General features: G+C 39.1%; 2 protein-coding genes across 5 annotated transcripts in view; one reads left to right on the forward strand and one right to left on the reverse strand.

Annotated features, from left to right (window-relative positions):
* Nucleotides 1-3,122, forward strand: part of CP (ceruloplasmin) — an 84,999-nt gene extending 81,877 nt beyond the window's left edge. For both annotated transcript variants that reach the window (XR_005068771.1, XM_037061847.1), the window contains one exon: nt 2,941-3,122. The gene's annotated coding sequence lies outside the window, so the exon portion shown is untranslated. The remainder of the gene's footprint in view (nt 1-2,940) is intronic.
* Nucleotides 1-24,189, reverse strand: part of HPS3 (HPS3 biogenesis of lysosomal organelles complex 2 subunit 1) — a 43,214-nt gene that overhangs the window by 10,919 nt on the left and 8,106 nt on the right. For all 3 annotated transcript variants that reach the window (XR_005068773.1, XR_005068772.1, XM_037061849.1), the window contains exons 2-13: nt 23,398-23,889; nt 22,675-22,846; nt 22,487-22,572; nt 18,677-18,869; nt 12,764-12,845; nt 11,100-11,254; nt 9,156-9,264; nt 7,185-7,366; nt 6,184-6,364; nt 4,877-5,110; nt 3,477-3,662; nt 2,938-3,126 (exon numbers count right to left, since the gene is read on the reverse strand). Coding sequence is in view for 1 of the 3 variants with exons in the window: in XM_037061849.1 (XP_036917744.1) it covers nt 2,938-3,126; nt 3,477-3,662; nt 4,877-5,110; nt 6,184-6,364; nt 7,185-7,366; nt 9,156-9,264; nt 11,100-11,254; nt 12,764-12,845; nt 18,677-18,869; nt 22,487-22,572; nt 22,675-22,846; nt 23,398-23,889 (2,261 nt within the window). In the remaining 2 variants the exon portion in view is untranslated. The remainder of the gene's footprint in view (nt 1-2,937; nt 3,127-3,476; nt 3,663-4,876; nt 5,111-6,183; nt 6,365-7,184; nt 7,367-9,155; nt 9,265-11,099; nt 11,255-12,763; nt 12,846-18,676; nt 18,870-22,486; nt 22,573-22,674; nt 22,847-23,397; nt 23,890-24,189) is intronic.

Raw genomic sequence — 24,189 nt, forward strand, 5'->3', positions numbered from 1 at the left:
CCCGTCAGGGCACATGCCTAGGTTGAGGGCCAAGTCCCCAGTAGGGGGAGCATGACAGGCAACCACACATTGATGTTTCTCCCCTTCTCTTTCTCCCTCCCTTCCCCTCTCCTCTAAAAATAAATGAATAAGTTTTTTTTAGAAAAAGGAAAGGGAAGTCTTTTAGAATCTATTCCCCTGAAAAAAGTTTTAGCCTTTATACTTCTCACTGAACAAATATGCACTAAATACTTCCTAATATTTTAAATTTTAAAATATTCCAAGGAGGCACTTTCTAGCAAAAAACGCAATAGTGCTTTCAAGCTAATTATACTAAAAAAAATTCACAGTAACACTGGAAATAACTTTTTATTTCTACTACTTTCCTTGGGTAGAGGAACCTACCCAAAACCTCTTCCATCAGTTCTCAAGAGAATTCCCATAAAGGCTCCTTATTCAAGAAGTTGGTCCTTCTGGCCAAGATGGCAGCCTAAATAAATACACTTTGCCTCCTCACACAATGAAAAGAAGGAAAACAACAAATTTAAAAACAAAAATAACCAGAATTTCCAGAAAAGCTAACTCTAGAAATCCAACAACCAAGGAGTTAAAGAAGGAACATTCATTCAGACTGGTAGGAGGGGTGGAAATGGGCAACTAGGGCAAAGAAGGCGAATGGCAAGGCGGCAGCTGGTGAAGCAGGTGGTCCCACACTTGCATTAGGATAAACCAGGAGGAATAACTAGAGAGTGAGACCATACAACCCAGGGTTCCAGCGCAGGGGAAATAAAGCCTCAAAACCTCTTGCTGTAAAAATCTGTGGGTGTTGCAGTGGCAGGAAAAACTACCTGCCTCATAGGAGAGTTCACTGGAGAGACCAACAGGGTCCTAGAACATACAAAAACCAACCTACCGGGGAATTAGCACCAGAAGGGCAAAATTCACTTGTGAGTAGCAGGGAAAGTGAATGAAAGCCAGCCAAATGAGCAATTGTTCGTTGGCGGACCCCTCCTACACATACAGGTCCAGGCTCCACCCCTTGCAACATAACAGGTGTGCTGAGACAAAAAAATATATGGCCCAAATAAAAGAACAGATCAAAGCTCCCAAAATAGAACTAAGTGAGGTAGGGATAGTCAATCTATGCAGAGTTCTAAAAACTGGTCATCAGGATGCTCAAAGACATGGTTGAGTATAGTTGCAAAACAGAGGAAGAAGTTAAGGCTATGCAAAGTGAAATAAAGAAAAATACACAAACGACAGTGAATGGAAGGAAACCAGGACTCAAGTCAACAATTTGAAGCAGAAGGGAGAAATAAACATTCGACCAGAACAGAATGAAGAAACAAGAACTTAAAAAAATGAGAAGAGGCTTAAGAACCTCCGGGACAACTTTAAACATTCCAACATCTGAATTATAGGGGTGACAGAAGAAGAAGAGAAAGAGCGAGAAATGGAAAACTTATTTGAAAAATAAATGAAGGAGAACTTCCTGAATCTGGCAAAGGAAAGACTTCCTGGAGTTCCTGGAAGCCCCGAGTCCCAAAGAAGTTGGACCCAAAGAAGCACAAGCCAAGGCACACCATAATTACATTACCCAAGAATAAAGATAAGAAGAGAATCCTCAAAGCAGCAACAGAAAAGAAGAAAGTTACCCACAAAAGAGGTCCCATAATACTGTCATCTGATTTCTCAAAAGAAACCTTTGTGGCTTAAACCAAAGTCTTAAAAGGCAAGGACCAACATCCAAGATTACTCTATCCAGCAAAGCTATCATTTAGAATGGAAGGGCAGATAAAGTGCTTCCCAGATAAGATCAAGTTAAACGAGTTCATCATCACTGAGCCCTTATTATATGAAATGTTAAAGGGATTTATCTAAGAAAAATATGAACAGTAAAATGACAACAAACGCACAACTATCAACAACTGAACCTAAAAAAAAGCCAAAAAACAAAAACAGCCCTGGCTTGTGTCACTCAGTGTATTGAGTGCGGGCCTGCGATCCAGAGGATTGCAGTTCGATTCCCAGTCAGGGCACATGCCCAGGTTGCAGGCCAGTTCCCAGTGGGGGACGCACAAAAGGCAACCATACATTGATGTTTCTCTCCTTCTTTCCTTCCCTTCCCCTCTAAAGATAAATAAATAAAATCGTATAACAAAAACAAAAACTAAGCAAACAACTACAACAGGAACAGATTCACAGAAATGGAGATCATGTGGAAGGTTATCAGCAAGGAAGTGAGGGGGGGAGAATGGGGAAAAGATAGAGGGAATAAGAAGCACAATTGGTAGGTACAAAATAGACAGGGGGAGATTAAAAATAGTGTGCGATGTGACTTATGGACATGAACTAAGTGGGGAAGGGAAAGCTGGTAGGAGTCGGGGTGCAGGGCGAAGGGAAATAAAAGGGAGGAAAAAATGGTACAACTATAATAGCATAATCAATAAAATATATTTTTTAAAAAAGAAGTTGGTGACTTTTCCAGTTAGCTGTGGCATCAATGAAAGACAAAGGTCCTGGAAGGGGAGGGAGGAGAAGGGTAAAAGCAGTGGTGAGGGCTGCTGCGCAGGCTACAGAGCAGCTGTGTGTATGGTCTTCTCCCATAAGCCTCCTGCAGGTCCTCACCCGTAAGGGGGTCCACAGATGCCTCTTTTCTTGTGTTCCACTTCATGACCATCCCCTGTGGGAGATCAAACATGTTCTGGCAAAGCCCCTTCCTTCGTGTTTTAGTTACTGAGCTACCACTGCAAGTAAGTAATACAGGAGTGGTAGGGGTACTCTGGGATATAAAATTATTTAAAACATGGGCAACTACACCCATGCACAAGTTTTAAGTGTATTTTAAAATCCTGCTTAAAAAAGATATCTGGTAACATAAATTAGGTTTGATTCAAAGCCGTTAAAAATAAGAAGGTACATTATTGCAATGTGTAATGTATTATTCCTTTATCTTACCAGATCCTTCGATGTTCGCAACGGCACGGTGTCTGGGGGCTGCCTCTTTGATAATCTCCAGATGTACTGTGATGTGAGTTTGAAGAAGAGTTCCTGCAGGAGCACATCTGGGAGACATGCTACCAGCTGTGCTTCCCAAAAGTCCACTAGGAGCTGAGGAATTGTATCTCCATCCTTACCACAAAGCACCTTGAAAACAGTGAAACAAGGGCCCATACTCCAGATAAATATAGATTGACCAAGTTGCCGCTGGTCTGAATAGCACTCCATGATGTAGGCCATGCATTTAATAATTTATCATTAACATTAGTGCCATGGCAAAGCAAATTTATACATTTTAACAGGAAACAGATTATAGCTTGCATGAATGTAATTTTTAGATACATTCTTTTATACTCTATATACTTTTATAAATTGGTTATGTCTAAGTTTATTTTTTTCAATAAACAAATGAAAATTCACTCATCTCATTCTGCTCCCCGACCCCTACCAATTTTATCAGGATATCCAGAACAAGTCACATTTTCAAAATGACAAACCTTAAAGAAAGAATCTGCTTCTTCAATTCCCATTTTGTTGTTCTTCTGTAAGCCCAGGATTGCAGCCACAAGCAACCCAGGCTGAGTCTCCTTCAAGTGAACTGCAAGCTCCGTTGGGAAAACCTGTCCCTTCTTCTGTTGAATCAATAGCCGAGGTTCAAGAATAAATCCACATACCAACTTCATCTTCACATAAAAAAAATTTAGGAACAAAATGTACATTGTATTTGTCTTGGAAATACATGCTAGTGTAGTAAAGATTCATGGTTAAACTACTAATAATTTACTTTAATCTCAATTTTTTCTTTCACTATAAAGACCAGTTTTACTCTAAAAGATTATCATTGTTAACTGTCTTCACAGAAGCTATTAATATTTAAGCATAAATATGCACAATTTCTGCAGAGAGCTTTATATTTAAATGCACTTGATTTAACAATAATATACCTAGGGCTTTTTCAAAATTATGAAAAGAAAATTCACCTTTCTAGAATTCTATTCTTCAAAGCAAACAATAGCCCAATGCTGACTTACTCTTCTCTTCATAACAAAATGTGTCATTCATACAATGATAAAGCACTCCTACTCTTCTTGTTTCAGAAACCAAAGTCACGCTGTGGGTATCTGACCACAGCTGAGCAGTAGAACAACAGTGGAGGAGAGGACCTGAAGCCTGACTGCCTGCTTTAAACCTCTGCTCTACTACTCACCAGCAGTGTGATCTTGAACAAGCTATTTAACCTCACCTGTTGAGTAGGTACAGCAATAGCATCTACATTATAGCATTGTTGCAAGAATTAAATAAGAGAACATAGCCAAGGAGGTTAGAATAGGCCTGGTACATACTAAGTGCTCAATTAATGTCACCTCTTAATTTCTTCCTGTGATAACTAACATCTTTGACTCATGCTCCTAAATGACCTTTTTCCTAAGGGCAAGCTACTTTTTTTGCTATACCATTCAAATGCTCAATCCTCCATATAGTCCTTTGCGGTTTTCCCAAATGCAGGCTATTTCTACAACCACTGGACTCCTAAGGCTCACAGTTAATATCCTCCTTGCTGTACCTGAATACACTTCACTCTATTTTCGGTGGGCATGCCATCTTCTCACACAGACTGTCGGCTCAGGGCAGAACCTACATATGCCCCATGCTCTGAACGTACCTGACACTAAGGTGAAAGGTCTTTGGATACCTACTCCTACCACTTACAATTCTTTTTCATTTGCCAGATTCAAAGCCCAAGCACTTCTACTTTGGGTCACTTCCTTTCTAGCATCAAGTCTAATTTCCTTTACGACTAAGAAGGAATGAGTTAGACAGATGCCAGGAGAAAGCAAAATACCTCAGGACTACAAGGTCCTATTTGAGACTTTTAATACCAGGTGGGGTACCATACCTCTGAATGGCTCTTCATTTCATTTCTGTACATGTCAAGATCTCCCATTTTCAGAGCCATCGCTGCCTTGGTCAATGTCACTAAGATTGATGAAAACCCAGAAGTATCCAGTTTCCTTAGATAGTTCATGGCAGTTAGAGGATTAATATTCTTCATAGAAGGACTACAGAGAATATGGGGCAGCTGCTTCGGCTCAGCCACATGAAACATCTTAACCACTTTCACTGCTAATTCCTTTGGTGAACAAGAGCAAGAAACAAAAGTCAGCCAGTCGAAAGCAACAAAGTCAGAGAAAAAAAGACATAGCCAAAATACAACATTCCAATTAAAATAAAATTATAGTATTATATTTTGATTTAAAAAGACAGAGTTGATGATGATAACGTGGAAGACCTCAGAAGACCTGAAGTAATCTCTTTGCTGAGTTAAAATGAAGAAAAAGCAGCAAATATATGTACCAAATTGTGGCCAGTACCTCTAATTTTAACAAGAGTTTAGGAAAAATATTGAATTGCACTCAAAAGTCTATTATAAAATTACAGCTTAGTACAAAATATAGTTAATGGGGTAATTTATGATAAAATTTCATTCCTCTAAAAATCTTAAAATGTGTGATAATATTTAACTTTGCATATCTGTATTCATTTCCTTTTAAAAACACATGAGGGGCTAAAAATAATCCTTTTTTTTTAAAGATTTTATTTATTTATTTATATTTAGAGGGGAAGGAGAGAGGGAGAGAAACATCAATGTATGGTTGCCTTTCGTGCGTCCCCTGCTGGTAGTTGGCCTGCAAGGAACCAGCCTGCAACCCAGGCATGTGCCCTGACTGGGAATCAAACCGCGATCCTCTGGTTCGCAGGCCCGCGCTCAATCCACTGAGCTACACCAGCCAGGAAAATAATCCTTAATAATATGTTCAGGTCACTAGACCAGGATACTGTAAGTGAAGCTTTGGACACTTGGAGAGCATGGGTCATAGGAAGGGCTGCAGATGAGAAGGCAGGCTAGGCCCCCACTCTGTAGCATTCTAAAGACAACCAGCTGTTATGTTGGGCAGGTTACTCAATCACAATGGACCATATTTCTCATAATGAGAAAGTATGAGAAGGTAATTATAAGTTCCTTTCCAAGCTGTGTAATTCTATAATTATTAATGAAAAAAGGGACATATTAGTTACCTTTTTACAAAAAGAAATTATACCAAAGTATTTGAAACTTGACTTCTAAATGTTACTACATAAAATAAATTGCTAAAATTAAAAGTTAAAAATATTATATGTAACTAAATAGAAAATTATATTCACTTCACTTAATTCTTCATCCAGGTTTTCATAAAGCGAATGACTAATGTAAAAGATTAATCCCCTCTCGTATTTCTGTGATCCAGCCTCTTCTGCCCAGTCCACTCCAGCCAAAACATCAGCCATAGACAAACCAGACATCTTATAGTAGGGCAAGGCGAGGTGGGAATGCTGGGTGTCAAGCCTGAAGAAAAGGAAGCAAAGAAACCTCAAATTTGTCATATATAAGCCACATTTGATAATAAAATAGACCATGCTTTCTAAATTATATAAATCTCAAAATACTTTTCTGAGGTCATTAGCAGTTGAAACAATCTCCAAAGTTTAATTCTGCAAAGTCATTCTAATTAATGTAGTTCTTTTTGGTTTGGTCACAACAGAAAAAAATCATTCCGTGAATTTTATTTGCATAATAGTGTTTATAGGTAGGGAAAGTCCATTTTATTAATTTATAATTATCCCTAAGGGTCAAGTAAGTCTTTGAAACAATCATATACAAAACAATTTATAAATATCATTCAAGAAATAAAAGTCACTATTCATAAGTGTCCTTTTTTGACATCTTAAAAACATTGACTACCAAGGCTAAAAAAAAGACCGCCCAACTGGTATCTCTCCCTTAAAGTTAATAGGGAATGAATTAGTAATATACCTGTCTCAGAGATTTTCATTGGTCATGACCCCTCACCCCAGCTCAAGGCCTGAAAAAAACTTCAAACTCCTAAGTTGTTGGGAGACTCATGAACTTGACACTCACTGCTCATCTAATATACTGTAACTACTTGAGGGAGGTCACATTCATCTTTATATGTCTAAACTCAGTACAACAGCTGGCACACAGTATGTGCTCAATAAATGCTTGTGAATTAAATAAATGAGCCACCTCCCCTAATACATACACCATCCCCCCATTTATCAGGTAACTACCAGAGATGGAAAAGCTAGCAAGTGCACCCAAAGCTAAAGATAGCTTCTCTAGCAAGTTTCCAAGAAGCATCATCGACCTGCTGTAGCAGTCTCCAAGGTGCCCACAGCTTTCTTTAAATGCTTCTAAAAGCTCCACTTTTTCTCCAGGTTCCAGCTGACCAGCATCCATCAGGGCAGCTCTCACTAACAGATGAGCCTCACTAAGAAGGTGGATGCAGCTCTGGGTTTTCGTAGTCTTGTAGGTATTACTGTAGTCTACCTAAAACAAAAAGGCGAACAGCTGATGTTGCAGCAGAAAAACTCTTAAAAGTTTCCCAGTTCTTAAGAATACCTGTTTTGTTAGTAAAGTTAATATTTGGACACATTAAATCCTAAAAAATAAAAAAGGGGTTATTGATCATTCTGACAGGGGCTAGCTAGAGTACCCGCCTCCCCCGTCCAATCCACGAGCCAGTTTTATACACACAACTGTAAATACTCCTTTGTTAATAAACAACACACATCATCAGAGAAGACCCAACTAATACTATAATTCTAATAATACCGTTAACAATAAAGCTAATGAACATATCTGAAAGTTAACTTTTTAAAAAAGTTCTATGATTTAAATCTTTCTCAAATTCAGACTGAGTATCCTTCCTTTTAGTTTCAGATGGTGAATTTAGATTCTGCTACAGCTATTTCTGTAACTTGCAGTGGGCTTATAAAAATTATCACTTAACTATCTGAGTCAATCTGCATTTTCAGACACCAGTAGGCAAGTTATCTAGATGAAGCCTATGATTTTCAATTAAGCAAAACTAAAAAGACAGAGCGAAGCCTATATAATTATCAACATTGAAATGTCAGGGACAAATCAGGTAAAACCTTGACCTGATAATCAAAATTAACACCAAAAATTAGGGGTAGATAGATATTATGCACCTTCTAATGTCATACCCTGAGAAACACACTAAACACCACTGTATCACATGTGCAATATTCTGGCTAAGAAGATATAAGCTGATCATGAAAAATTTAAAAAGGCTGAAAGGGGAAAATATATGTTTCAAAAATGCTTATGTCATAAAAAAACAAGGAAAGGCTATGATCATATTTCAGATTAAAGGAGAGTAAAGACACATGGTACACTACCTGATGCTAAAGTGGATCCTGTACGGGAGTGGGGGAAATGCTATTAGACCATTGCAAGGTCAGCTGACAAAAATGAAATATAAACCACAGACTAAAGTATTATATCACTGTTAAGTTTACTGAAGCATATGACTGCCCTGTGGTTGAGTAAGCAAATGCCCTCATTCTTAGGAAACACACACTGAAGTATTTAGCCTTAGACTATGATCTATGCAGTTTATTTTCAAAGGATCAGAAAACTGTGTGTGTGTGTGTGTGTGTGTGTGTGTGCGTGTAGGAAGTGCAAGAGTTTGAGAGAGAAGCCAAAGGGATATAATGTTGATGCTGGGTAAATCTGTGTGAAGAATATACAGGGTTTATTTGTATACTATTCTCATTCTTGCAACTTTTCTGTAAGTTTCAAATTCTGTATTTCAAAATAGAGTTTAAAAAACTTGCCAGGAATGAGTTGGCAGCTGTCATTTTTAGAAAAGGAAGAAGAATGCCCACTCTGGGACCCTACTCACAGGACAATGCTACAGGTGCTTCAGTGCCCAGGGACAACCTGCTGGTGTTTCAAAGAACAGTGACACGATAAATGATCTAAGATTTCTTTCAACTCCGTTTCAACGCTGTCTTTGCCAGGGTTCAAGGTAAAGGTCAAAGGCTATTTCTATTTAGACTGGTTAATCGAGCCTCACAGGAAGAAGGTATGAACACAGGAATCTTATTTTAGTGAAGGGAATTTCTACTGGCTCCTCAAATTGTCGGGAGCTGGGAAAACAAGAAGGTGGAGAAAGACACACACTCCACTGGCAGGCAGCTCATGAGCTGCTGGGTGTGGCATTCTGAATGTAAGGTCATTAGAATCCACTTTGCATCACCAATTTCACTCTGTATTTCTACAGATAAGAATTAGAAGTTGAAAGGAGTACCATTTCTCTGTATAGTTGCACTGGTGAGACTGTATTCACAATATACAAATTCCACCCAGTCTCAGCTACAGGAGGTGTTTTCAGCTTAACGCTGGGGCCTTTTCTAGAACTAAAAGCAAAACAAAGGACAAGAACTGTAAGACAAAACATGTTATTAATAAGTGGCCATTTTAAATGGTAAATATTTGATACTAAAGTAATATAACTATGAAATCATTTTCATTTAGTATTTTCTTCAGTATTAACAGGACAGTTGATTTTTAGAGTATTATTTGTTACAATGCTACACAGGCCAACAATATTTAATATTCTACAACTCATGAATTGATAAACCAGTCACTTAAAATTCATTCCACAAGTATTCTTAAACAGGTGCTAAGCTCAAAGAACAGGCAAGAGCCCTCAAAGGGAGAGAGGTTCAGCTGTGAAAGCCCCTGCGCCCAGGATGTCTCTGTGTGTGACCTTCATGAGTCCGGCAGGCCCTACACCACAGTCTAAGCAGAAGCTCCGACAGAGAAACGCTCAAACACTCACAGCTGCTGAGAAAACGCAGAAAACACATAGAACTGCTAGTCTCTTAAAGCACTATCCTGACTCTTGCTTTCACTACATGATGCATTTTCTGTGATATACAAACTGTTAAACCATAGACCTTAGACCAAATTAATTTTCAAATAAGTTAGAACTTTTAAGAATCATTGAAAATATATAATACATTACAAATGTCAAATATGCATGATTCCCAGCTGTTTTTCCTCTCCCCAGAAGCCTTTAAACCAGTCAGAGCACTCTGAACTCTAAGTGATCACTTAACCCAGTCAACCTGTTCATTCCTTTTGGCGCAACAAGCACAGGCACAGGCAATTCAAAAAAGCAAGAGCTTATGTTAAAAATAAAAACCAATGTCTGACTTGAAATATATTATGTTTCTTCCCCCCAAACAGATTTCTTACCTGATTAAGTTTTCCATATAGATATGTTCAAGTTAGAATGCATTTCCTACCTAGGTTCACAGTACAGAAAATGTCAAATGGAATACCACTTGGCCTTCAAAAAGAAGAAAATTTTACTCTTTGCAACAGCATGGATGGACTCAGAGAACACTATGCTAAGTTAAATAAGCCAGCAAATACCGTATGATTTCATTCACATGTGGAATCTAACGGACAAACGGAACTAATAAGCAAAATACAGACAGGCTCATAAACAGAGAGAAGGCTGACAGCTCGGGGGTGGAGGGGAGGGATGAAGCAAACGAAAATGGACTCACTGACATGGACAACAGTGTGGTGAATGAGTGCAGTAAAGGGGTATAAAATGGAAAAAAAAAAACAAAAGAGAGTTAAGAAAACCAAGAGAGACACAGAGACAGAGATAAGAGGATGCATTCCCACAAAGAAAATGTCAGACAGAAGCCTAACTAGTCTGCCGTTAAGCGTTCTAAACAACGGTTTAGAAGACCAAAGCACGGGCCAGAGCTTAGTGTTACCAAACTACAATTCTATCTTAAGGCAGATCAGCACATATCTATATATCATGATTGTGACTTAAGGTAAGAAACACATTGTTAATTTCTTTTAAATTAAAATACCAGAAAATAATCGTGAAGTTTGAGTTAGCATTAGAAGCCCTGTCATTCCCATTAATTACACAGATAAGCATAACCCTTAACTTCTTATCTAAAATACTGGATTTTTATGGAAACTATTTTATAATTCATTTTCTTCTAAAAGTTGCAATGTCAATTATAAAGGATATTATAGCAATCATTAAAATCTTATTTTCTTATCCTGGAAAAAGAACACTATAGAAAAGCCACCTGATTGTTCAAAGTTTTGATTAAAAAAAACATAAAGAAAAAAAACATAAAGATACACACAAAACACACCAATAACAATTCAGACCAGAGCTTTGGCAGGAATATCTGAGGGAGAGGATGCTTACAGAAGCCTCCTGGGTGACTCTCTCCTCTCTGGAATGGCCTCAGGATCTGCCTTGGTCAAAAGTACAATGTGGTTTTTAAAGTGACAGATGGCTTTCAAGCCTATGAAAAGCTGAATTCTTAACACACAGACATCCATACTGACAGGTGGGCAAGCCTAGTAAAGGAAAAAAATCACAAATTTAACTAAGAAATAAAGGTATAAGAACTTTAATCTTCAAAAATCCACCTATTTGATACTTTCTCCTGCTCCACCCCTACCCCCCCAAAACCCCTTCAAATGCCTATTTTTATCAGCGCAAGGTTTCTCTACCTAAACTTATGTAATTATCTATTTCCTATGTGCCTGCCAAAGAACTAGTCTTTCTGAATGAATTCAGAAAGGGGGTGCACCGGAGGCCCCTCACAGTTGTGGGAAGTCCCCACAGACTGGGGAGTGCAGCCAGGGACTGGTAAGTGCCTCCCCAGGGCAATCCCACTAACAGGGTGTGGACTTGGGGATATGCCCAAATGGATTCTAGGCAAAATGAGATACTACAAAAGGACATTCTACTGCACAGAGTACATAAAATGGTTTCTTAGTAGATGGGTATGTAGGAGAGAGATGCCTGCATATTCAAATTGCCCCTGACTCTTGGGTCCTTTGGTGTGAATATTGCCCAGAGTGGAGTATGCTGGATAAACTGTAGAAAACCCTGGACCAGGAGCCAAGCTCCTGTGCCTGTGAGGGAGCATTAACTCAACTAGAATGGATAAGAAGAACAGGAGCTCTTTCTGGGAGCTCACAAAATGATGCTGCCAGGCCCATGCCTTCTCCTCCAGGAACACTGTTTGGATTCAGAGGTCATCTTCCTTGTCCCTTTGCACACGTGCTTGGGGGAACACCTCCATCTATTTTTTCATCCCCAAGAATAGTTAGGTGGTCCTGGCTAGTTCTGAGAATCTGGAATTTCAGGGGAAAGGCAGAAAAAGATAAGTATGCTGTGGGCTAAACTCTGAGGCTGTGAAATCCTTCTCAGACACCACAGCCCCCAAAACCCAAGTCAGCAAGCAGGCTAAATGACTGCGTGCCCATCTGGTGGCATCTGGGTTGGTGGAGTCGCAGGAGGGGCAGCCACAGAAATACAAAAGGTTGTTGAAGGCTTATAAAATAACAAGAATTATAGGCATATCTAATAACAATGTAAAGAAACTATTTTATTGTACTTTATTCAATTTTGTGTTCTTTTTTCAATTTTGTGTTCTCGAATACACTAATTTCTGAACTTCTTTTTTAATAGCTATATATTAATTGCCACCAACATGTCCATTAATAAAATCATAGTATGCTGTAGTTGTGAAGTACTCTCTGAAGTTACACTATACATATTCTTTACCAAACTTTTAAAACTATGCCTTATACCTATATGCTGAGTGAAATGTTTCCAAAGTAATCTTAAATATTGTGATCTAAAATGACAGAAAATCATTTCAGAAAATGTTTACTATTTTACATTCAAACCATGAATCAGCAATGCTTACTATTTTACATTCAAAAGTTCTACTTCAATAAAAAAGAGCTTATGACCTTTACTGTTCACCTCACTTAGACCCAAGAGCAAGTTTGCAAGCAGTCACGTTCCTTTTTAATCTTAAGGTTCCGCTGTCGTCATAAGCCATTTCTAACCTTCAGGGTGGAATCCACATACGGGTCCTCCTCACGAGCTGCCGCCGCACTGCACCGCACGGTGAAGCACTGCAGGTTGTTACTAAAGAAGAAGAGAGAGGCCACTGAGCAAAGGCCAAGGCCAAAAACCAATATGTCCATGGCTGGGAGGATTTCACAGGCAAACAACCATGGCGAAAGTGGGAGAAGGATCAAGTATTTGTCAAGTGCTGACAAGGTAGACAGCTTCTTATCAAGGAGAGTAACTCAGGACCCCTACAGAGTGTTTTTTTAAAACATCACTCGTCCCCAACTTATCCCTATTGAATCATAATCTCCAGGGGCTGAATCTAGACGTGTGTGCTTCCATGAAGGTCTATGTGTAGCTCTCCACTCCAAAACCAAGGATCTGTCTGGATCAGTACCCTCGTTTGACAGATAGGTGATGCCCCCAGAGTCAGTCCAAGGTAAAGAGAGTTCACTACCAAAGCCAAGATTAGAACCCAAATTCTTGACTATTATCTCTACCCCAGTCATCCCAGGATGAAATTGAACTTGGATTATACTGGCCACCATACATAAAACACAAATCCAACAGAACAAAAAATCAGAGACTGTCTGATGGAATCTTCAGAGTGAGCTACTCTAGCAGCTTGTTTTGGATTAGTAATGGAAGGTTCATGATGGGCCAAGGCCTCTCTGGACAACAGGGTCAAATTAGGTCCCAGGTCTCCTCACTCCTCACACTCCTGATTCTCTTTCCACAACCTTGGGTGGCTTCCTTGGGTGCAGTAAAACAACCTAGGGACCCAACAGTAAGTGCACAAGAGATGCCTGCTGACTGACGGGTAGCTAAGTCAACACTGCAATACTGACATTAAAAACAGTTGACTTACAAACTGCAACAAAACTCACTTTGTAGTGAATTCACAGGAACGATTTTTATAAACAAAAAGTGAGAGAAGTAAAAATGAACTCTGTTAAAACAAAAAAGCAAAAGACTAAAACAAATCTATTGAAAATCTTAAAATAGAATACTCTAACAAGAAAGGAATTCTGACATTTGCCCGGTTGGAGACTGCACAATGTAGCTGAGAGGCATCAGTCAGGGCTCTCTCTCTCTTCATCTGCTGGCTGGGACTCCCCCTCCAGCCTCAGCCCACTGCCACCTCTGTCCATTTCCACAAAGCTCTAGGACATGACCTCTGAAGTCATGACAACAGCACCACCACTTAAAAATAGGGAATAGAGACTATCCTCGGGAATTAAAATGCTTGGAAGGGACTTGGAGATAATGAGGAGCAAAACCTGTAGTGGGGGCCAGAATGACAGGTGAAAGTCGCTATGACTACAAGGCCAAATGAAAGTAAGCAATGACTGTTAGGGTCTAGAGGTAAAAAGGCTGGTCCCTCTGACCTACCTTCGCTTCCAGTATGCAGCTATTGGCTATTGTTGGAATACAAAGGAGCTAAATGACAGAATAAAGTGAACTGAAACATGCTAACCTGGAGAGATGTCCAGAATATGCTGCTAGGTGAAGCAGCAAGTGACGAGCAGTGGATTTACGATCCACTTCTGTAAAAAAACAAATCATCGTGGTGCATGTATTGCTTTAAAAAAAAGTTGGATGAATATACACCAATTGTTGATGTGGTTGACCTTGAGGAGTAGGTTATGGGTAAAAGGCTTTCCTATTTATGTATTTCTATAAGGGTGACAGTTTACATAATTTCATATTGTTTCTAGATTCTTAAAAAATTGCATTGCATTTCTGGGGGGTATATAAACATACAGGTCTGCAAGGACACATGACTTATACTTAACAGAATGGAAGGCATAAGTGTAGAGGGTCCACTCACTAAATTCTCAGTGACTTGTATATCTGTGCAATAATATGGAAAAAAGATGAATAGTCTTTAACATCAATATTTGGAAACAAAAATTAATATTTTATTTCTTTTTTTCTCTATTTTTTCCTTAGTATCTGAGATGCTATAGTTCCCTGGGATTTTCTACATCCTTGAAGATCCTTCTCTTCCTCCTCTGGCTTCCTAAATATGACCTTCACCAGAGTTTTAGTTCAACTACTTTTCTCTGCTACATTCTCGGAGTCATGCTCACTACTTTAACAATCAGCTCTTTTTTTTATCATAATAAAACATCGAAGTTTTCCTCTCTTCCCTAATTTTTAGTTCTATGTGTCCGAAAGCCTACTTAATATTTCTCCTTAATATTCCCTTAGAACCTCAAACACAAATGTGTTAAGCCAAATTTCTTCTTTGCTCCACACCAGCTTCCATTCTTTCATAAATGCAGGCTCAAAATTCACGGGGTTTTTTATGCCTCCTCTCCCTTCCTTCCAGCTATCTCTCCCCTTAGTTCATGTCCATGGGTCGTACATAAAAGTTCTTTGGCTTCTCCGTGTCCTATACTATTCTTAACCTCTTCCTGTCTATTTTGTACCCACCAATTTTGCTTCTTAATCCCTATGCCCTTTCCATTCTCCCCCTTCCCCCTCCCAGCTGATAATCCTCCAAATGACCTCCATATTTATGCTTCTGTTCCTGTTCTGTTTGCTTTGTTTTAGTTTTTTAGATTCAGTTGTTGACACTTGTCAGTTTGTTTTCATTTTAATGTTCATTCATAGTTCTGATCTTGTTTCTTAAATAAGACCCTTTAAAATTTCATATAAGGGTTGGTGATGATGAACTCCTTTCACTTTACCTTGTCTGGAAAGCACATTATCTGCCCTTCCACTCTAAATGATAGTTTTGCTGGATAGAGTAATCTTGATTATAGGTCCTACCTAACTTTTCATCACTTTGAATACTTCTTGCCGGTCCCTTCTTGCCTGCAAAGTTTCTTTTAAGAAATCAGCTCTTAAGGGAACTCTTGCTGGTAACTCTCTGCCTTTTTCTTACTGTTTTTAAGATTCTCTCTTTCTCTTTAACCTTTGGCATTTTAATTATGATGTGCCTTGGTGTGGTCCTCCTGGGTCCAACTTGTTTGGGACTCTCTGTGCTTCCTGGACTTGTATGTCTTTTTCTTTCACCAAATTAAGGAAGTTTTCTTTCATTAGTTTTTGAAATAAGTTTTCAATTTCTTACTCTTCTTCTCCTTCTGGCATTTCTATGATTCACATGTTGGCCCTTTTGGAGATGTCCGAGAGTCTTCTTAAACTCTCATTTTTTTGAATTCTTGTTTCTTCATTTTGTTCTGGTTGAATGTTTATTTTTTCCTTATGTTCAAAATTATTGATTTGAATCCCGGTTTCCTTCCCTTCACTGTTGGTTTCTTGTGGATTTTTCTTTATTTTACTTAGTGTAGCCTTCATTTCTTCCCTTATACTTTCGCTATATTCAATGAGGTCTCAGAATTCTGATCACCAGTGTTTTGAACCCTATGTCTGATAGGTTGGTTATCTCCACATCACTTAGTTCTTTTCCTGAGGTTCTGTTCTGTTCCTTCATTTGGGACCTATTTCTCTGTCTCCTCAATTTGGCAGCCTTCCTGTGTCTGTGTACTAAACAGAGCCACTCTGACTCCCTGTCTTAGTGCACCTGTTAAGCTGTACAAGGTGGAGCCTTGGGTATTCACCAGAGTAGGCAGGCTGCTTCACTGTTTTGTAGCTCCATGTATGGGGGAGGGTTGAAGAGGAGACAATGCTGCTGCTGGCTGACTTCTGGGGGCTTTCCTGGTACTCACTCCATTTCCAGTCACTTCACCCATTTTCCATATGTGACTGGCACCCCTCCAGCTGCTGCTGATTGTGGTTCCCAAAGTAGGTGAGTGTGCCTTACACTCTGGCCTCTCCTGAGAAACCAGTAGTTTCTTCCCTTATCCCGACCCCCATTGGTTCTTACAGCCAGAAGTAATGAGGCTTTATTTTTCCTAGCACTGGAACCCTGGGCTGCATGGTCTCACATGGGGCTGAGATCACTCACTCACTAGGTATCCCCCTGATTTTTATCCACCACACGTGAATGTGGGACCACCTGTTCCAATGGCCACTACCACTGCCTCACCTCCACCCACCACCCTCTCTGCCCCCACTCCCCATCTCCGCCCCTCCTTCCCATCTGGATGAACATAGCTTCTTTAAATCCTTGGTTGTTGGGCCATACAGCTCAATTTTCTGGCAGTTCCAGGTATTTTTTTGTCTTGAAATTAGTTGTGATCCTTCTTATGGTTGTGCAAGGAGGCGAAGCATGTCTACCTACACCTCTATCTTGACCACAAGTATCCCTATCATATCACTTTCTTTGGTCAAAACCTGAGCGAGGACAGCAAATTCACAATTATTAACAACCACACCTAAAACAAAAACAAAAACAAAAATAAGCTGAGCAAACAACTAGAACAGGAACAGAACCACAGAAATGGAGATCACATGGAGGGTTAGCAACAGGGGAGTGGGAGGAGGAGAGAGAGAGAAAAGGTACGAAGAATAAGTAGCATAGATGGTAGGCAGAAAATAAACAGGGGGAAGGCAAGAATAGTGTGGGAAATGTAGAAGCTAAAGAAGTTATGACACATGGATATGAACTAAAGGGGGGAATGTGAATGGGAGAGGGGGTGGAGGGGAGTGAAGGGGGGAAAATGGGACAACTGTAATTGCGTAATCAATAAAATATATTTTTTTAAAAAGAGGGGGGAAAAAACAAAAACAAAAAAACCTGAGCTAGATATCAGTTTCTTCCTACCTAAGGAACATTACTACACCATACTTAGGAAAGTGAGGCGACTAACTACCTCCACAATGTTCACTTAAGAAACACACAATAGCATTTATCCTCACACCAGGGAGTGGGCGGGGAGAGGGGAGCACCCACCCGAGGAGTGGGCATCAAATCCACAGGTGGGTTCTCTACTGTGTGAAATATACTCTAGCACTTGCTGGAGATTCTGATAATACCACAGTTTTAAAAAAGTCACTGTCCTTTTAAAAAATAATTTAATTAACATAATAAATTATTGGTTGTTCCTACAGAACTATATGACGTAGCCTTTGTTTACAGTCTTTCCTCCATAATGCCCTTCCATTTCCAATCTTCATCTGTCAAATTCTAACTACCTTTCAGGAATCACTTCAAACATGAAAAACTTTACTTCTCGGTCAGAGTAACTTCTCTCCTCCCAGTGCCTACACCACTTTAATGAAGTCTTAAGACATTGCCCTCAAATCTCCTAGTGTCTGTGCCCTGCCTGTGCATCTCTGGTCCCCTCTTATGTTGTTGCTCTAGCAGCCGATGATGTGCCTTATTCATAGTTGGTTGGCCAGAGGACCCAATGCAAGTGCTTAACACATAATCTAAGCTAAAAAAAAATAGGACAAAGAAGCAAAAGCATCACTTACTGCTGAGATAAAAGGAAACAAGGTCAAAGTCCTGCTCAGGACCCCAGTTTACATGCCAGCATAGGGTAAGGCAACTTATAAGACATCTGCCACCAATTAGCAACATGACCTTGACCAATCTCAACCTCTGGATTACTTCCCCATGTGTACCAATCAGAAGGTAAAATCAGATGTTCTTTCTGGCCCCTTTATAGTTTTAAACCATTATGAAATAATTAACTCATAGAGGAAGAATATAATAGCAGTGAAAAAAATTAGGAAAAGAAATCTAGAGGTGCCCCGACTGGCCCCACTGACTCTTCACTAGAATTCCCTACAAAAATCTTCCCTCATGAAGAACCACATTCTTTCTTACAAAGATTCCCCATCCAGTCTAAGGAAACAAAGCAAAGGCAAACCAGAATCTAAATCATTGACATTAAAAAGAGAGGAATGGGCCATCAAAAGGCAGGTGTATACATTAATTTATACTGCTATATACTGGTTCACACAATTCTGACTTAAAGATTTGGAAAGCAGATCAAGAATTTATAGAAAAATAAGTGACTAAAAGGCCAGCAAGTGACATTATAACATACCTCGTGATGACATGCAAAAACTGTGGTGTGAGCACCGCCTGCTGAGACTTCTCAGGATATTGATAAACTGACATTAATTCAACCGATTTGACCACCAGGTAGAGATAGCCCACATGAGGTAACGAGAAAAAACAAAAGAGACTCAGCAACTCTTTTTCCTGAGGCAAATTTATTCTCTCAGAAGAATGAGAACCTATATGAAAAAGAAAAAAACCCCACAAAACTAGTAAATAAAGGGAAGCAATATCTTGACTTTTCTAGGCAAAAAAGTTTATCAGTAGATAACCAAAGACTTGTCTAGGAGAATTTGCTCTTTACAGAAGAACGCCAGTAAGAAATTAAAAGAGAATGATGTAATTAGAATATCATCATGTTGCAACCCCTAATAAATGAACAGATTTAGGTAATAATCATTAATGGCTATTAACATTATGAAAAAGTCAACCAGATACTATGTACCTGTCAACAGAACATACTACTACTTCTGTTACCTAATAATAATAATAATAATAATAAACTACCACCATCAACAGAAATGTACTGTCAGTCACATATGTAATTTAAAGTTTTTTAGTAATTGCATTTACAAAACTAAAAACAGGCAAGATTTAAAAATGCTGTATTAACCAACATAACCAAAATATTACCAATTCAACAAGCACTCAACAAAAAAATTAATGAGATATTTTTATGTGTGTATGTGTATATATATATATATATATATATATATATAGGCACTAAGTCTTCAAGATAAGTGTGAGTTTTATACTTACAGTATATTTCAATCTAGACTAGTCACATTTCACGTGCTCAAAAGCAGCATGTGACTAATGGCTGCCACACTGAAAAGTGTAGCTGTAGACAGAACTGCCGAATCACGGAAAAACAGAGGATACAGGAATATGTTAAATGACACTGTGGGCAGTAAATTACCATAAGTCAGACCATGGGAAATTCTACAGCTCTTAGTCCAGTTTCTTGATAAACAAATTGCAAAGAAAAGAGAAAGATGGAGGGAGAGCCTGCGTATTAAAAGAGACTTTAACGACACAGCAACCAATTGCAATGTATGAATCTTACTTAGAATCTGATCCAAACAAACGAATTAAAGAAAAAAAAAATATTTTTTAAGGTTGTATTTATTTATTTTTAGAGAGAGGAGGGAGGGAGGGAGGAAGACAGGGAGAGAAACATCTATGTGAGAAAGAAACAGCTGCTTCCTCCATGTGCCCCAACCAGGGACCCAACAGACAACCCAAGCACGTGCCCTGACCAGGAAATGAACCCACAACCTTTCACTTGGCGGGATGATGCCCAGCCAACTGAACTACACCAGTTAGGGCAGAAAAAATTTTTAGACAATCAGGGAAATCTGAACACTTACTAGATATATGAGGATATCAATGAATTTTAAAAAATGAAATGGCATTTTGAGTTTGTTTAAATAAAGCAATCCATGGCATAAACTCTGGAATTTGCATCAGAATAATCTGGCATGGGGCAAAGAGTGGTCAAGAGGCAACACTTAAAACTGTGTGATGGGGACACAGGATGTGGTTCACAGTACTATTTTCTCTACACCTATGTGCTTCAAATCTTTAATAATCAAAAGTTTTTTTTAAAAAGTATAGCTCTGATTGATACTCTTCAAGGATACCCATTAACAACAGAACAGAGTCCAATTCTCCATCCTCCATAATTGGCCCAGAGCAACCTGTACAGTTTTCTCTCCCTCTTCTTTCCTACACATATCTGTGCTCTAGTCAGTCGGAAGTGCTCGCTAATCTCCAAATACCTTGCACATGTTGGTTCCTCTTAGGTAATAATCTCACTAAAATCTCCATTTGCCGATTAAGTAAACATTTATTGGATACCTACTATGTGCCACTCTTCTTGGTTCTGGGGCTACAACAGTGCACAAAACAAAGTCATTGCATTCACTCTAATAATGGGGACTGGAGAGGAGAATAAACAAACTGTGTAGTATGCAGAGAGGGAATATTTTAAATTGAGATGTCACAGAAGTCCTCTGTGGTGCAGTAATATCTAAACTCTGAGTTGAATAATTCAAAGACACCAGTCACACAAGATCTGAGGAAAATACATTCTCAGCACTTGAAGACTAAGTAACAGGTCTTACAGGTCTAGCAGGTCTCAGTACATCAAGAATGTACTTGGCCTTGGCCAGGTAGCTCAATTAGTTAGATCGAGACCACAACCAATATGCTAAGGTTATGGGTTCTATCCCCAGTCAAGGCACATATAAGAATCAACCAATGAATGCATAATTAAGAGGAAAAACAAATCCATGTTTCTTTCTCTCTCTCCCTTCCTCTCTCTCTCTAAAATCAATCAATAAAAAAAAATTTTAAAGAGTGCACTGGCATATCTAAGGAAAGGAGAAAGGCCATATGGATCAAGAACACCAAGCAGGGTGAGTGGAACAAGATAAGCTCAGAATTAGGGTCATGTAGGCCATGGAAATAATTTGGGATTTTATCCCAAGTGCTATAGGAAGCTACTGAATAAAGAGTTGACTGTCTAACATGACTATGGACCCTGTCTGGTCCCCAACATTTTCTCACACCCCCTCTCTCTTGCTCAGCCCTCCTGATCTTTCTTTTCTCAGTTTCTCAAACAAGATTCACCCTCCGCCACAAGCCTTTGCCGCTTCTGCCCCAAACCCAACCCAGAACCAGCGCCATTTCACTCTTCAGATCCTTTTTCTCAAGGAGCCCTACCCAACCACCAAGTCAGGATCTTTAGTTACAGGCTTAGTGTGCAACTATATCCTCCTTTTTGTGATGATTCAATTAATAATAATCTATCTTCCCCATGAGACTGTAAGTCCATGAGTGCAAGTAGTTGGCCCTTTTGCTTTTGGTTCCCTAGTAGTATTCAGCATCATACCCAACAGAGTAAGCATTCAATAAATGTTTACTGAAACAAGCAAAAAAGTAAATGAAGGTTATAAATGCACTTAATGAAAATATTTGTATCTTTCTCTAGGCAGATGTTAAACAGGCCAGGACTAAGTACAGTACCCAATGCTGATTTTTAATTCTGGCTGCCCATCAGATTCCTGGGGAGCTTTTCAAATACTGATATCTGGGCTCCAAAACTGACCAATCAAGTCAGAATCTCTAGCATGTAAAGCCTGGGAATCACTATTTTTAAGAGCACCCAAGTAAATCCAATGTGCAGCAAGGCTGAAAAACACTGCTCTAAATAAATTTCCTGTCAGTCTACCATTTCCCACCTTGCTCACAGGCCATCATAAGAAGTTTACCAAATACCCAGCTAGAACCCACATAAACCTCAGCCATAGCAGGGCTCTGACTTCCCTTTTCAGGTCAAGTGATCTTTTTCAAAAAGAGAAATGGCTTTTGTCTGTCACGTCCTCTTCATGACTTCTCTTACGTCCTCTTCGTGACTTCTCTTAGCAGATACAACTTCCCTTTCTATTGATCACAGGCATTTGCTAAGGAACTTATTTAAGGCTACTGGGGGACTCAGGAGAAGAACCTAACCTACTACCCATGGCAGTCTAGCCTCCCAGCTGGAGCCCTTTTTTTTAAAGATTTTATTATTTATCTTTAGAGGGAAAGGGAAGGAGAGAAGTATCAATGTATGGTTGCCTCTTGTGAGTCCCCCACCGGGAACTGGCCTGCAACCCAGGCATGTGCCCTGACTGGGAATCGAACCGCGATCATGTGGCTCCCAGGCCCACGCTCAATCCACGGAGCTACACCAGCCAGGGCCCAGCTGGAGCCTTTTCACCTCGCTGTACTGTATCACGGTTGTACTTACCTGTTTGGTAAATAGGTAGCAGCTGAAGTGAATGCAACTTAATGTCATCAGACAAGGCATAGGACGAAATGTCAGGAGCAAAACGTCTGTACATTTAAAAAGACAGAGAGAGAGAGAGATCTAATTTCCACGTACTTGAAGCAGGTAAATACATATTAAATAGTGGTGAATGAAAAGCTTTCCAATACCTATAGAGTAGATACTGAACATGGAAATATTTTATTTTTTCATCATCTAATCCTGTCAACTCCAGTGTAACAGATACTCCAGACTGTTCACTTTTTTCACCAAGAAGTTCCATGGGCTTTTGGCAGATAACAAAATCATCTGATTCAAGCTGCAAAGTTTCATTATTGATGCCTTAAAAAATAATAATTAAAAAAAAGAGTTTAACAACTCCAAATACTACTTGAATGAAAATTAGGTTTCACAACATCCCCCACCAATTAAATAGATGTAGGGTAATTATACTTATTTATACACACAAACACATCTCATGTATTAGCAAGGCACTATGGTTCTCAAGTCTTTAATACTTGCTCATTTATTCCTCATAACAACTGATCACGCACAAGAGGATTATCATCCCTATTTTTGACTTGAGAAACTGAAACTCAAAGATGGTATCATGAACTCAAAGTCATTCAACAAGTAAATATGAAGACTGGGGCTAGAAATTCCTCACTGAGCAGTTGTTCCATTATTTCTATTTGCAAATATTACTGAAATGCATTTGCATACCACAGAATAAGACATAGGCAGCCAGATCACAAACCCGAATCCCATGTTTTTGGAATAATTACAGCTACATATAATGCAACTTGGCAATACACACACTAAAGTGCTTAAGGGATTGTCATAAGTGAGCGTTTTCTCTATACCTAAAACAAGAAAGCAAAGTCATCATTTACCTTCTGCCTGTTTCACTGGACTGTTGGTATTATGTGGATGGTAGTGAACACTGTCTCCATTTTTAGGGTTTGACTCCAGTTTCAGGAGCAAGACTTCTAAGTCTGACATGATAGCCACATATCCAATACAAAAAGAAATTTCAACAGGAGTGATATTATGTATGTGTATGATTAAAGAACGTTCAAAATCCAATATTGAGAATTCTTCATTAATCACCTGATACTTCAAACTAAATAAGACTAACTTATTTGTGCAGCCAACAAGAAGGTCTCCTCTCACAGGACAACAGGAAATGCACAAGGGGGCCTCAGAAAGCGGCATCTCAACAATAGACATCTGGTCCCTGAAGGTTTCTTGGAAGGGCGGCTCCACGTTATGTCCAACCATTCGGATACACACTCGCGCGTTTTCAGTCCTTTTACTTCTCCAGTTCACATAAGCACGTAGAAATGTAGCTTTGTTCTTCTCTTCAATTGCTACCAAATAGTCTCCTAGGGAGAAAATAAGACTATACTTAGAATTTGTCATTGGAAACAACCACTTACACCTTGCATCATGAAAAGGAACTATTAATGAATTCTAATGTGAATGGTTGAATTAAAGATTCACCAGAACAAAACCCAAAGTAACAGAACCTTAGGTATATTTTTAACTGACTTCAGACATTTAGGTTCTTGAAATACAATCTCTCTTCATTTTAATGTCTTAAGATACTCACTAATTATTCATGAAATTTACATAGAAATGTTGTATTTTACTCCTTACTTTAGCTCCAAGAGTTTACTGTAGGT

This window comes from Sturnira hondurensis, unplaced genomic scaffold (assembly GCF_014824575.4).
Source record: "Sturnira hondurensis isolate 20B ecotype Veracruz unplaced genomic scaffold, ASM1482457v3 Scaffold0013537, whole genome shotgun sequence".
In the NCBI taxonomy this organism is placed as follows: domain Eukaryota; kingdom Metazoa; phylum Chordata; class Mammalia; order Chiroptera; family Phyllostomidae; genus Sturnira; species Sturnira hondurensis.